This window comes from Semicossyphus pulcher, unplaced genomic scaffold (assembly GCF_022749685.1).
Source record: "Semicossyphus pulcher isolate SPU_LCO1_2020_fin unplaced genomic scaffold, fSemPul1.0.p SCAF_8, whole genome shotgun sequence".
NCBI lineage: Eukaryota > Metazoa > Chordata > Actinopteri > Labriformes > Labridae > Semicossyphus > Semicossyphus pulcher.
This window is the reverse complement of record NW_027211759.1, coordinates 557,272-572,595: the sequence shown is the minus strand read 5'-3', so window position 1 is coordinate 572,595 and position 15,324 is coordinate 557,272. Positions and strand designations below refer to the sequence as shown.

The following is a 15,324-nucleotide window of genomic DNA, read 5'->3' as shown; positions in this document are numbered from 1 at the left end:
TTGGACAAAAGCGTCTCATGCATGAAATTGTAACATTGTAACTGTCAGCAGACGCCTGGACAGCAGTTAGTGGAATTTAAAGGTTACATGCTCCCTGTTGACAGTTGAAAAGTTTAAACTGGGACGTCTCCTAAAGTTTGTCCTTTCAGAGTGTCCCAGTAGGAACTGGAAACCAGTTCCATGCATAGACATGGGAGCCATAATAAATTATTTTGAAGGAGTCAAGCTCAGTCTGGAGCTTTCAGAAACTTTTTATTTTTATTAGTATAGAAATGCTCAGATATGATTCAGGTTTTTAAGTACAGTGAGCACGGGGTAGTGTTTCATGTGGAACTTTTATCTTTGCCTCAGTGACTTGTTTTAGACAGTTTTAGACATGTTCAGACATGTTCAAGAATCTGTTTTAGTCTCATTTTTGACTCTGTTCAAGAATCTGTTTTAGACTCAGTTTAAGACTATTTTAGACTAAAATCAAATCAAGCTTCATTGTCAAAATGAGAAAGTGTTCTCCAGGAAATCTCTAATCACACTGACATATTATATAAAACACAATAAAAACCAAAATGTTCAGTGCCTCTCATGGTGATTCATGCTGGGTCTCTCTTTAAATAATATAACTAAGAGGGTCTAGACCTGCACTTTTTGTATTATTTGAAATAACTTTGGTTGTGATTTGGCGCTATACAAATAAAATTTGATTGATTAATTGATTGATTGAGTCCCTAAACCCAAACAGTGAAAGGTTAAACTCTGCATGAGTCTCAATTTTAGACTTCAGACTCTGTTTTGGACTAATTTCAGACTGTATTTTAGACTCATTTCAAACTCTACTTCAGACTTATTACAGACTGTTTTAGATCAGAGATTTCTGCTCCAACATAAAACAAACAGTAACTGTGTTTGTATTTATGTCACATCCTACACTATACTTTATGATACAGTTTGTTTGGATCTAATTCAGAGTGTGTGATAAACACACACAAACATAAGAAAAAACAAAATTAAATGTAAACATACGTATGCAGGCCTGTGGATCATCTCTGCCTCTTTGAGGATCCTGATACAGAAAAGGTCGACAATGTTCACACTGTGGACCCGTCCTGTCATGACGGCAGTTGTCACAAATGCCGCCGTGTACGCCACCTGTCGCGTCAAAATGTGCCATGTCAAAATGACATGAGTCCGAGTGACCGTTACAGTCACATCCTGAGAAAGACACAAAATATCAGGACATCATCAGAAACTCAAACAAGGTCAAATAAAACTAACAGAGTGTTGAAACTTAACAGGTTTAAAGCTGCAGTTAGGAAAGCCAATCTTACTGACTAAAAAAATTAAAATAATTTTTGAGTCAATATGTCAGGTCCAATAATTTAATGTGATAAATAAAAGTTATGTTCAAACTAAAAAATAGAATGATCATTAAAGTGATGCAGCCTGTTTAAAATATACATAAAGAGCAAATTATAATTTCTTACTCCTGCAGATGTCTGCTGTGTTTTCTCCTCCGGGCCTCCAGGGGGAGTCATGGTGAAAGTCTTGACATCTCTCACAGTTCTCTCCAGCAGTGTTGTGCTGACAAACACATCGACCGTGAACCTGAAGGACAAAAAACACTTTTACCTGAAGTCAAGAACGGAACAAAACAGTACAGGACAGACCCACACCAGTCTAGAACATACATAAACCAGTCTGGAATAGATACAAACAAGTCTGGAACATACACAACTGGTCTAGAATAAACCCAAATCAGTCCCGAATAGACCCAAACCAGTCTAGAACATACTCAAGCTAGTTTAGAACAGATCCAGTCCAAGACAGGATTTGGACTAAATTGGTTCCAACCAGTACAGGACTGTCCAAACCAGTTTAGGGGTCTCATTTATAAACATTGCGTACGCACAAAACGGATCGTGAATGACTTTCTTGCACACAGCCATCACAATACACCCTTGCACCTCGAGTTTTTATTGTCTTTATCCTAGTTTTTTATTCTATTTTTGTACCCATTCACTTGTATGAGAAAATGTGTTCAAACTTTTGACTGGTAGTGTATAAATATTTTATTTTGTATTATGCTGCTACTGTGAAGTTGAGCTGAGTTGGCACTCAGTACCAAGAATTTCATTACTGGTAATGATGTTGCATTGTTATGGAGTACATGACAATAAAGAATCTTGAATCTTGAATTTTGTATCAAAGGTTATTGAGCGATCCACGTCACCATTAACATTTATACCAGCAGTGTTATTTGTACTCGTGCCTGAAGTGAGCGTATTAAATAAGCACATTTCAATTTGAAGAGATTTTAGCAAATATTAAATAAAAGTCTGCTTAGTATTAGATCAGCACTGTCTCACCTTCACAGCCCCCTGGAGCATAGAGGAGAGAGTATCTCCTGAATTGTCGGATGTAAATTCTCCTTGAGCGGGACTTCATCAAAGTATGTCCACTAAAAAGTGCTTGTTTTTGCCAGTGACAGGCTCCAACTGTTCCAACATTAGGGAAATTATCCCTACAAAGAACGTGATTTTTTTAAAGAGCAAAATCTTTTTTGTGCAACCAGAAACAAAAGTAGCCTATCGCTCAAGGAGAAGTCTTGCTCTGAAATCATGCGGCTGGTGAGATGTTACCTGATCAGGATGGTGGAAGAGTTGGAGAGAGGATTTGTTTATGTGGAGGACTGCCAGCAGGAATATATTTCAAAAGCCATGGCTGAATATTTACCTGATTTTGACGATTGATGATGAGGCATTGGAATTCAATGGCCAGGGGTGTCCAACGATGATACCTCAGACACTACACAGCACTGTGTAACCACGTCAAAGGATTCCTCCCCTCTCATCAACAGGGCTGCAGACATTCTTTCATGTGCCCAAAATAAACTGGAGGAGGCGGCCAAGACCACAGGGCAACTAGCTATCGAGTAAGTAGACCTAATATATTACATGCTTCTAATTTCTTTACCTAGAAATGTCACTGTTTCTAGTTACACAAAAATGATTTTAAAAATTACGATCTTTGTAGGTTTTTTTTTCGTAATGTTGTCGGACACCTGGAGTAACAATCTGAGCCTGTCAGCCGTAAAAACAAGCACTTTTAGTGAACGTACTTTGATCGGAGCGCAGTTGCCACAGTCCGTACTGTGGCAATGGTACTCTCGCAAAATCATTACATATGCTTTCAATTATTCCCAAACACCATGCAGTCAAACTTCATTATAACTAAACTACATCAATTACAAAGCTTGCGTTTGCACCGATCAATCTTCTATTAAATAATATCTGGGAGTAGAGGAGACCTCTGACTGACATGAACATTCCCTCATAATGTGAAGTAATCACTGTGGGTTCTGTAAACATATTTATACAGCGGGTAACTCGTGAGTAATGCTGCTGATGGATTCACAGGCACTGCTGGTAAACTACGTGAATGCTGCAACACTGGTTATCCTCTGTTTGTGACCCCCACTGTGTCCTCCAAACCATATGTGCTTTCTGAACTCCACCTCAGCCACAAGCTCCTCAAGCTGTTTCATTTCCTACAGCTTCCTCGTGGTTATTTCCATGATTTAACATAAACAAGCACCTGTGATCAGCCGGCTCATTTATATGCATTTCCATTCACGAGGTGCTTTGCATTCCAGGTAGACAGTGATTTATAAAGGGAACATTGTGTGCAGGTGTGCGTGTGCACGGTTTTATAAATCTGTTTTCTCCATTTCTCCGTATACAGTTTTAGTCTGGATTCTACCCACTCTTTTATAAATGAGACCCCTGATTCTTACCGTGCCAGTCTGGATGAACACGTCCCCCCGTCCCGGGTCCACAGGTGTACACTCACTGGCGTGTCCATTACAGAAGCAGCTTCCTCTGACCACCATGTTGTAAAGAGCGTAGTAATATTTGTCCTGAGGGTTTCTGCGACGTCGAGCCAGCAGAGTGTCGCCCAGCGTGAAGAGACGAGTGAAGTTTACTCTTATATTTGTCAAGGTGATCAGATCTGAGAAAACAAGTTTGAATGTGTGAAATGTTCTGCTTTCTGTGTGATAAACATATGTTTAAATGTTTAATGTGTTACATAACGTTACATTTTAAGAGGTTTTCAACTGAGAATATTGTCAGGATTTAAATTTTAATTTAACCTCCTCCAGAGCAGGTTAGGGTTAGGGTTAGAGTTACAACCATAACAAAGGTAGCCAGCAGTAGATGTGTTCTCCCGCAATTACAGTTTATCGCCATCAGGTGGTGCCAAAGAGAACTCAACTCAAATCTTTGAGATTAAATCTTTAAACTGTTAAACCTGTTTAACACCTATATGATTTTAACACACAGCTGACAACCAATCAGAGAGCAGGATTTTCTGATGTCACCTGACCTTGGATGTTGGCTGCATATGGGTTTTCTATTTCAAAGATGGGATCCAGAGCCTTCAGCACCACCTGGTTGATAAACAGAGAATAAAACACAATCAAAAATACATGAAAGCAAACAAACATTTAGAAACACAAAAACAAATGAAAATTCTGAATATACGTTTATTGTATAATTTATTCACGTATTGAAAACTTCAGACATCATAACAAGCTTAAGATTAAACCACATCTCTGGGGGGTTTAAGCTGGATCTGTTTGGTCTGGTTTAAACTGGTTCAGTTCAGTCCTGTCTGGTTTACATTGGATCATTTCAGTCCAGTCTGGTTTACAATAGATCACTTCAGTCTGTTCTGGTTTACAATGGATCACTTCAGTCCTGTCTGGTCTAAACTGGATCAGTTCAGTCCGTTCTGGTTTACAATGGATCACTTCAGTCCTGTCTGGTTTAAACTGGATCACTTCAGTCTGTTCTGGTTTAAACTGGATCACTTCAGTCTGTTCTGGTTTAAACTGGATCACTTCAGTCTGTTCTGGTTTAAACTGGATCACTTCAGTCTGTTCTGGTTTAAACTGGTTCAGTTCAGTCCGTTCTGGTTTACAATGGATCACTTCAGTCCTGTCTGGTCTAAACTGGATCAGTTCAGTCCGTTCTGGTTTACAATGGATCACTTCAGTCCTGTCTGGTTTAAACTGGATCACTTCAGTCTGTTCTGGTTTAAACTGGATCACTTCAGTCTGTTCTGGTTTAAACTGGATCACTTCAGTCTGTTCTGGTTTAAACTGGTTCAGTTCAGTCCGTTCTGGTTTACAATGGATCACTTCAGTCCTGTCTGGTCTAAACTGGATCAGTTCAGTCCGTTCTGGTTTACAATGGATCACTTCAGTCCTGTCTGGTCTAAACTGGATCAGTTCAGTCCGTTCTGGTTTACAATGGATCACTTCAGTCCTGTCTGGTTTAAACTGGATCAGTTCAGTCTGTTCTGGTTTAAACTGGTTCAGTTCAGTCCGTTCTGGTTTAAACTGGTTCAGTTCAGTCCGTTCTGGTTTAAACTGGTTCAGTTCAGTCCGTTCTGGTTTACAATGGATCACTTCAGTCCAGTCTGGTCTAAACTGGATCACTTCAGTCCTGTCTGGTCTAAACTGGATCAGTTCAGTCCGTTCTGGTTTACAATGGATCACTTCAGTCCTGTCTGGTTTAAACTGGATCAGTTCAGTCTGTTCTGGTTTAAACTGGTTCAGTTCAGTCCGTTCTGGTTTAAACTGGTTCAGTTCAGTCCGTTCTGGTTTAAACTGGTTCAGTTCAGTCCGTTCTGGTTTACAATGGATCACTTCAGTCCAGTCTGGTTTAAACTGGATCAGTTCAGTCCGTTCTGGTTTAAACTGGTTCAGTTCAGTCCGTTCTGGTTTACAATGGATCACTTCAGTCCTGTCTGGTTTACACTGGATCAGTTCAGTCCAGTCTGGTTTAAACTGGATCAGTTCAGTCTGTTCTGGTTTACATTGGATCACTTCAGTCCTGTCTGGTTTACACTGGATCAGTTCAGTCCAGTCTGGTTTAAACTGGATCAGTTCAGTCTGTTCTGGTTTACATTGGATCACTTCAGTCTGTTGTGGTTTACAATGGATCACTTCAATCCAGTCTGGTTCAAACTGGATCAGTTCTATTCATGAATTGAATGTTTTTGTGTCTTGTATCTTTAAATAAAGAAGAAGACATACTTTATTAATCCAATTTTTTTCACTCTGTTATTACAATCATTCTACTCACACAAAGGGCTGAAATACACTCATGCACAAACAAGATCCTGTGGACATGCATTAACTGAGAGATGACAGAGTGAGGGGGCAGCACATGGACATGCACACGAGCAGTTGGGGTATTCGGTGCCTTGCTCAAGGACACCTCGACAAAGCCCACAAAAGGAACTGGCACCTCTCCAGTTACCAGCCATAATTCCATATTTGTTCCGCACCGGGACTTGAACCAGCCACCCTCCTGTTCTCAAGCCAAGTCCCTAAAGACTGAGCTACTGTCTACCACCCAAAAAAAGTTGTGTCTCTGATGATGTGTTGTGTTCATGTTTGTGTTTATATAAATAAACTTTATTTTAATGTGAAAGCATACCAAAAGATGTAATTGTATGCTTGTAGTTGTAATAATTTTTTTCAATTGATCATGTCACCTCTCCGTCAGTGAAGGGCTCTGTTCCTGAGTATCAGCTGTATATTTATGTCTGTGTGTTTATATACAGGCTTACAAAACACACATAAAGTTGATATGTGTTTGTGTGCTGTGTATATAAAGTATAAGTTTTTGTGTTTTGACAATGTGAAAAGCTCTGTTTCCGGGAATTGGCTGTTTATGTGTACCTACTGTTTTGTGTTAATGTGTGTGTGTGTGTGTGTGTGTTTTAATAATAATAATTTCTGTGTGAATAAATAAAGTGTTTCTTGAACATGTCACCTCTCCATCAGTGGACGGCTCTGATCCTGAGTATCGGCTGTCACAGACAACATCATTGACACTGGCAGCTGGCTCGTTGGACACTGAGGGAAAATGAAGCGAACAATCTTCTGCAAAGTAACGGAAAACTTTCCAACTTCGTCCAAAATCCTTCGATCGTTCCACCAACATGGCTGCTGGACGAAAACTCTGCAGAGAGTGCATATGAAGTGACGTCACAGGATTAATAAATAAAGTAAATGTGTCACTGAGTGATTGATAATTTATCTCAAGAAGATATATTAAAGATATATATGATAAATTATTTCAAGTATTGATATACCTAGTACCTATCTGATTTGGACCATTTCTTCCTGTAACCTGAGAATTTTGAAAAGAATGAATTATCTTATCAGACAGGGTACTGATCTACCAGGGCTGGACACAAATAATAATATATCGTCCACATAAAGCATAAGTTTATGCACTACCCTTCCTGCCAGTACACCGGGGAAGTCGGTTTTGGCCCTTATAGCGGGTTTATAGAAAATTACTAATTTCCTCATCGGCCGAGGAGGATGAAGAGCTATACAGATCAATATAAAATTCCTTAAAAGTCTTATCTACAGTTGCAGTCAGTACCTCACCAGTCAGGGACCTAACAGCGGGAATGGTCCAAGCAAACTCTTCGTTTTATGTAACTGGCAAGTAACTTTCCTGCCTTGTCCCCTGACTCGAAATAAGTTTGTCTTGCACCTTCTGGGTTAATGTATTGTTGTATTGATATTTTAATTGAGTCAGTTCTCTCGGGCTGTAATGCGACACTTGTTGCTAACTTTTTTCAGCATATTTAATTTTACTTTACAATTCTAGCAGTTCTTGGGCACTCTTTCGAAATGAAGTACTTTGGATATTGCGTCCCCCAAGCACAGCATTAAGGGCCTCACATTCCACACATGCAGACGACACAGAGGTCCAATTAGTTTCTAAATATTCTTTTAGCTCTATCCTTAACCACTCTATATTTGTTGGTTCTTGTAAAATAAATTAAGATGCCATCTACAGGAACGTCGTCTTTCACTTTGAGGCAACAAGTCAGAGCACACCCAGGCATGATCGGAAATTCTGATATTACCCATTACACATCCTGCAGTGGAGGATATAAGTGATTTTGATATTAAGAAAAAAATCTATCTTAAAATAGCTCTTTTACTCTGATAAAAAAAATGTAATCTTTCCCAGAAGGGTTCAGGATTCTCCAAATATCTACTAGTCCCAAACCCTCTGCAGTGCTAGTTTGGCCCTGGGAATCCTACACACAGCAGCACCACTATGTTCAAGGATGGGGTCCATTAACAGATTAAAATCCCCCCAAGAACAATGTCATGGTTCCCAGCAATTTGTAAGTTTCTTTAGAGATCTATAAAAAATGTCTAATCATCCCGATTAGGTGCATAGACATTAGCCAGAATTATTTTCTGTCCCTGTATTTCAGCAAGCAAAATAATCATTCTTCATAAATTATCTTTAAGTTGTTTGAGACATTTAAATTGCAACTGTTTATTGATCAATGTAACAAACCCCTTGCTCTTACTAAAACCCACACTGTAAAACAATCCAATCCATCCTCCACAGAATCATAAATTATTGAAGTACTTAAGATATTAAGTATAGTATGTATGATTTATTTATTGTATTGTATTGTATGAGATTATTTAAGGTATTATTTATATGACACATCATTAAAAGTATTTATGATCAATTATTAAAGGTATAAATCATACATTATTAAAAGTGTATATGATAAATATATATGATATATTATTGTATTATATAGTTGCTTTTGCCTTTATTAATCAGACGGCTGAAGAGAGACAGGAAATATTGGAAGAAGAGAGTGAGGGATATCATGTACCAAATGGTCATACACCAGGAGTCAAACCTGTGCATGGGTCGCAGCTCTACCAACTTAGCTAAACCAGCACCCCATATGATACTTTATAAATATATTATGATACAAGGATTGGATGGACTTTATTGATTCCCCATTGGGGGAAATTCGCTTGTTAAAACAGCTTAAAGTAAAGGACAAGGGTAAAACAAGTGATAGATTTAAAAAATGCAACTGTTATCAAAAGTATATATGACGCATCATTAATGGTAAAAATAATACACTATTAAAGGTATAAATTATGCATTACTAATAGACAGAATATGTTTTGGTTTTTACCTTGAAGGCGAGGACCAGATGACTGAACTGGAACACCGTCTCCAGATCCAGCCTGATGCTGACGTGATGGACTCCTGCAGACACAGAGCAGGGATGCAGTTACTTAGGTGAAAGATTAAGTGACATGTATAGTATATAAACATTACTATAATGTATATCTATTACTGGTGGTGTGGTGTTAAAGGCTACCTTAAAATTTTAAATACATGTTTACAATACAAAACCTGTTTAAACTGAGCAGTGAACATGAAACTAAGTAGTGAACAATAAACCGAGCAGTGAACACAGTCTATATGGGCCCCGCCTCTGTCTGTCAACAACTATTAAAAAAAAAAAGTATCTATCGGGGCTACTATTTACAGACATTGGGACGTGGATTTCCGGGACGGCAGGTGTTCCAGTTTCCATTTGTAGTACGCTTATAGTCGAAGTAGTATTGACCAATCATGTATAGCAGGCTGCGGCGTATGCAGGAAAAACAGTCCATGTGGAGAGCAAAAGCAGGCGGAAGGTAACATGTCGTAATGACATCCAGGCTTCCATTAATCTCTATAAACAGACATCTCCATGCTAACAGCTAGCAATCTGTTCTAGATCTGAAATTCAACTTGAGATAAATTTCCTGATGCAGTGCCCCAAAAGTCGTTAAGCATTTAGATTTCCTGACTTCCTCAAATGCATCAGAAATTATCTATCCGGCCTCAGTTCAAGAAACGAGCATTTTAAAAGTAGTAGCACCTGACCTAATTTTTACTTTTTACTAATCTGCATCATGATGTTGAAATTTCGGCAAAGGTCAGACTTAATTAAAGTAAATCACAAGAACAATGCAGCACACGGAAAATAAAAGACCCCGGCATGTGCGACAGTGTCTGCAGAGGCTATATCGTCGTCAGACTACAGCCGATGAGATCCGAGATTGATTGGGGGCATACCGGGGCCTCCGTCACCAATTTAAAAACACAGTAAAGTAAAAACCGCAGCATATATGTTAAAAAGCACCAACAGTTTAAGATGTACTCGATACAATTAACTCCTTAAGCTCTGTACGGTGTTATAAAGTGGTCTGTTAAATTTCGTTGCCACTTTGAAATGATAAGTATCCTCACTATGAAAGATGTTAAAATTTGCCTGCTCTGTGCAATGGGCCCACTTTTGCTGTGGGGGGTGGGCTCACATGTTTGCTTTACAGTGCTGTCAGTGAACATTAAACTGATCTGAGAACTGATCCGAAACATTGATGGATTCATTGGTTGATATCAAAGCCAAATCTGTAGGTGAGGGACAACAAATTGGTTGTGGGGCGTTGGTTAAGCTCAGTTGGTGGAGCAGACGCCCCGTGTATAGAGGCTGTAGTCCTCGACGCACTGATCGCAGGTTCAACTCCTGGTCTGCCGATCCATTTGGTGCATGTCATCCCCCACTCTCTCAAGCTGTCCTATACAAAAAATATACTTTGTTCTGGTTTCTGTTTGTTGGCTACTTTTGTCCAGTAGGGCTTCAGCAGGTTTTGGTTTGTGCAGAAAAAACCATCTGCATTGAGAGCAAAAATGGTGAAACACGTAAACTGTAAAAAAGTGTCTGTCACTCTCAGACTGTAAATGGTCATTAGATGACAGCCGAGGGTTTGGACTCCTCACTTCTGTGCTTCCTTTAACACCATTCAAAGAACCTGAATAAGAACATCCTTCACTCTGATTGGATGGTTTTTACCTCTATGATGTCATCCTCTCTCTGATTGGTTGGTTTTAAACTCACCGTTCTCAGACTGCCACCACTTTAGTTTCCTCTCAGGGTCAAAGGTCGTGATGATGTTCTCAATGCGGTGGCTGTTGGGGTTGCTGTCACGATTGTAGGTTAGTCTTGAGTCACATGTAAAGCATTTCTGCTCCTCCTGATAGACACACATGAAAACAATCATGATCGATACTTCACCATGTTAGTTTATTCAGTTTGTTATTGATTGTGAAAACATTGACTGATCACTGATCACAATAAGGTCTGATTGATTCTGTTTACAAGCTGAATCAAATAAAAAAAATCATATTTAAAGGTTAAATTATTTATTACTTTGTTACTTTATTCCATAACATTATTTATTCATTCATTCAAGACATAACTGACTTTTTTAAGGTGGAGATATTTTAAGTCTTTATTTATACACGGTTCAAAATATTTTAGGATTTTATTGCTTTCACAGTGTAGAGCAGTGGTATTCAACTGGTGGGGCAGGACCCAAAAGTGGGTCGCAGAGCTGTTTTCAGTGGGTCAGAGATGTATGCTGTGAAAAAAAATAGTTGGGGCAAAAAGTGGATGCTGTACTTTTATTTGGAAGAACATGAGTTTCCGATCATGTGCGTGCAGTAATAGTGTAGTTTATTCACACTCCATGTATCCACTGATTGGTTAATCCAAGCTACAGTTAAATTTACATTCTTGAAACTTGATGAGCCCGACAGTTGTTGTATTTATTATGCAATTGGAGTTTATTCTGTTGCAAAAAGTTGGCTAATTGAATGATTTGTAGAGGGAATATTTTCCTCTTACGCACTGCTGGTCATTTTGCTTGACTATTATACTGTTTATACTACTGTACTGTTAATACTAATGTATTAAACTGAACCACTTTTCATGAAATAAATTTCAGTGGTTGAAAAATTTCAGAATTTTGGGTCGCAATTTCATGTGGCAAGACCAGTTGAGAACCACTGGTGTAGAGAATGAAAAAACACAGGTGTTTAAAAAATCCCACTAAAACTGACTTCCTAAAATTGGCTTCCTCTGTGTTTCTGGTTCCACGATTCTCTGTGACATCACCCTCCCTGTTTTATTTTTGTCCCCTCTCATTGTTCTTTAAGTTTGAGTCGCTTGACTGAGTGAGAAGAGCTTACCTTTTTGCTCCCAAGCTAATGCAGAAACATTATTTATAAAAAGGCAAGCAGAATATTTTGGCAAAATCTGTTTTGTTCATTAGAAAAGTAAAATAATGAACCTGCATGAAATCTTCAAATAAATACATATATTATAATAAGTATTATATTATTATATTGTAATAATAATATATGAAGAAAATAAATATATGAAGAAAATAAAGATTTTAAAGACTCAAGAATACAGAGGGAGCGACGGAAAAAAGAGAAAGAAGGAAAAGCACAGGAATGAGGAGGAGAAGAAGAAATAATTCCTCAGGGTGGAAAAAACAGCGTCAGATAATAACTGACAGATCAGAACATGTTGGAGTATGAAAGTCAGAGCGCGAGCCAAAAACCCATCAATCAGACTGAAAACACAGAGAGAGACAGAGAGAGAACACAGAGTCCTGCTGCTCTTTACTGTGTGTGTGCACATCTATACATACAGTATATATATATATATAGTGCTGTGCAAAAGTTTCAGGCAGGTGTGAAAAATGCTGTAAACTAAGAATGCTTTCAGAAATGGAAGTGTTCATAGTTTATTTCCATCAATGAACAAAATGCAGTGAATGAACAGAAGAGAAATCAGATCAATATCTGGTGTGACCACCCTTTGCCTTCTAAACAGCATCAGTTCTTCTCGGTACACTTGCACACAGTTTCTGAAGGAACTCGGCTGGTAGGTTGTTCCAAACATGTTGGAGAACTAACCACAGATCTTCTGTGGATGTAGGCTTCCTCAGATCCTTCTGTCTCTTCATGTCATCCCAGACAGACTCCATGATGTTGAGATCAGGGCTCTGTGGGGGCCATACCATCACTTCCAGGACTTCTTGTTCTTCTTCACGCTGAAGATAGTTCTTAATAACACTGGCTGTAGGTTTGGGGTCGTTGTCCTGCTGCAGAATACATGTGGGGCCAATCATACGCCTCCCTGATGGTATTGCATGATGGATAAGTATCTGCCTGTATTTCTCAGCATTGAGGACACCATTAATCCTGACCAAATCTCCGACTCCATTTGCAGAAATGCAGCCCCAAACCTGCAAGGAACCTCCAGCATGCTTCACTGTTGCCTGCAGACACTCATTATCGTAGCGCTCTCCAGCCCTTCGGCAAACAAACTGCCTTCTGCTGCAGCCAAATATTTCACATTGTAACTCATCAGTCCAGAGCACCTGCTGCCATTTCTCTGCAGCCCAGTTCCTATGTTTCTGTGCATCGTTGAGTCGCTTGGCCTTGTTTCCATGTCGGAGGCTTTTTGGCTGCAACTCTTCCATGAAGACCACTTGTGGCCAGACTTCTCCGGACAGTAGATGGGTGTACCTGGGTCCCACTGGTTTCTGCCAGGTCTGAGCTGATGGCACTGCTGGACATCTTCCCATTTGGAAGGGAAATAAGCTCGATGTGTTTTTCATCTGTCTTCCACAGCCTCACCTTGGTAGCAGAGTTTGGCTGTTCCTCAGCCAGTTTTAAGCCTCCTACACAGCTGTTTCTGTTTGACTTAATGACTGTGTTTCAACCTACATGTTAAATTGATGATCATTAGCACCTGTTTGGTATAATTGGTTGATCGTACACCTGACTATAATCCTACAACATCCCTGACTGTGTGCAGGTGTACCTGTAAGAACTGATGCTGGTTTGAAAGCAAAGGGTAGTAACACCAAATATTGATTTGATTTAGATTTTTCTTTTGTTCGCTCACTGATCATTTTGTAAATTGATCAAAAAAACAATTATTTCTTTATTATTTAATTAATATTTATATTTTTGTATTCTTAGTTTACAGCATTTTTTCACACCTGCCTAAAACTTTAGCACAGTACTGTAAATATATATATATATATATACAGCATACAGTATACATAGTGATATATACACACACTCCTCTCTATGTTATAATGTGACCTCTGACCTCCAGGTATCCAATGATGCAGTAGTTCTGTTGTCCGTCCAGACCGCAGGTGGACGAGGCAGACAGCTGAGCTGCTCGACCTGCCATTAGGTCACCCAGCGGGGGGTTACAGGACCCACCGGGACACTGGTCCTGGAGGTCCTGGGGCAGAGATGCTGGAAGAAAAACTGCAGAAGAGATGTGGGCTGGAGGTTTTGAATTCTAGATCTCAAATCTGTCAAAGTGAATTTTTAGAGCTATTTGTTTTTTTTAGCTTCATGAAGAATTTTTCTGTCAGAAAAAAACAACAAAATAATAAACATTTTCTAATGTTTCTACGTGACAGTCTGTACAAAAACAGTATTTAATTCTTTAAACATGTCAGGCAGTCCCGCAATCCTCTGTCTTTTTTCATCATTCTTTTATTGAGAGTCTTTTGTAATCAGCAGGTCCTCCAAAAGGCTTAAGGTATTTTAACTTCTTCTGGACATGTTCTTTTAGGTGAATTTTCTCTGTTGCCATCAGGACAACATTATGTTTTACCTGCTTTTAAAACAAAGCGCTATTCAAAATCACTCGTTCCCCTCTGTAATTAGATTTCTAAATGCTATTTAGGTTTTTATATCTCTTACAGGATTTTTATTCTTAAATCAAGACTGATCCTTTTATTGTTTTATCCAGTTTGTCTATTTATTAATCAATCTTCTCAGTGCCGATATTCATTTTAGAACTTACTTCATGTTTTAGCTCTCATGTATAATTTATTGTTGTCTGCACGTAGCTGGGTTTCTCTTATGTTTTTATGTCCAAGTTGCTCCAAACCAATTGCCCAGAAAGGGATTAATGAAGTTGTCTGAATTTAATTATATAAGAGTCTACAGGGAAACAATATACACGTTTCATGATACCTTGTGCGACTTAAGTGAAAAAAAAAAAGGTATTTATGTTACTGTGTCAGTCAAATTGAAAAACATAAAATATGTACGTTACTGTGAGTCTATAGTAAAATATTTTTATCATTTACATCACCACCGTGATGATCTCTTTTTCATGAAAACTCACCAAAGAGGAGGATGAAGATCATACTGTGCTGAGAGAACTACTGGATTCTGGTGGACTCTGGTTGTCTCTGCTGTATTGTGGTCTCTGCCGGTTTCTGGCTTGACACTGGTGGTCTCTGGTGGTGTCTGTCAGAATATAATGATAAATTTGGATGAGATGACATAGTGGCTGATTGAAAAAAGAAAAAAAGAAAAGATACAGGAATGAGGTATCAACATTTGTTTATTTTATCTTACTCTGTCGTTTGAGGGTTCCTGTGTCAAGTTTGCAGTTTAGCAGGTTTCTCATTTTACCATCTTAAATTGACAGTGTTTCTGGTTCAGGTCTGTGACTCAGGGTTAACAATAAATCTGTTTTTGTATACTGTAGCCCCCTCCCCCAACACAGTGAAAACTGTGAACC

At 38.8% G+C, this 15,324-nt stretch overlaps 1 protein-coding gene across 1 annotated transcript in view; it reads right to left on the bottom strand.

The window, feature by feature from the left end:
* The window catches only part of lamb4 (laminin, beta 4), a 69,289-nt gene extending 54,345 nt beyond the window's left edge, over positions 1-14,944 (bottom strand). Inside the window, exons 1-9 of the mRNA XM_069685807.1 lie at positions 14,923-14,944; positions 13,882-14,048; positions 10,807-10,942; positions 9,049-9,122; positions 6,840-7,028; positions 4,378-4,441; positions 3,788-4,002; positions 1,479-1,599; positions 1,018-1,206 (exon numbers count right to left, since the gene is read on the bottom strand). Of these exons, the coding sequence (XP_069541908.1) occupies positions 1,018-1,206; positions 1,479-1,599; positions 3,788-4,002; positions 4,378-4,441; positions 6,840-7,028; positions 9,049-9,122; positions 10,807-10,942; positions 13,882-14,048; positions 14,923-14,944 (1,177 nt within the window). The remainder of the gene's footprint in view (positions 1-1,017; positions 1,207-1,478; positions 1,600-3,787; positions 4,003-4,377; positions 4,442-6,839; positions 7,029-9,048; positions 9,123-10,806; positions 10,943-13,881; positions 14,049-14,922) is intronic.
* Between the last annotated feature and the right edge of the window lie 380 nt (positions 14,945-15,324).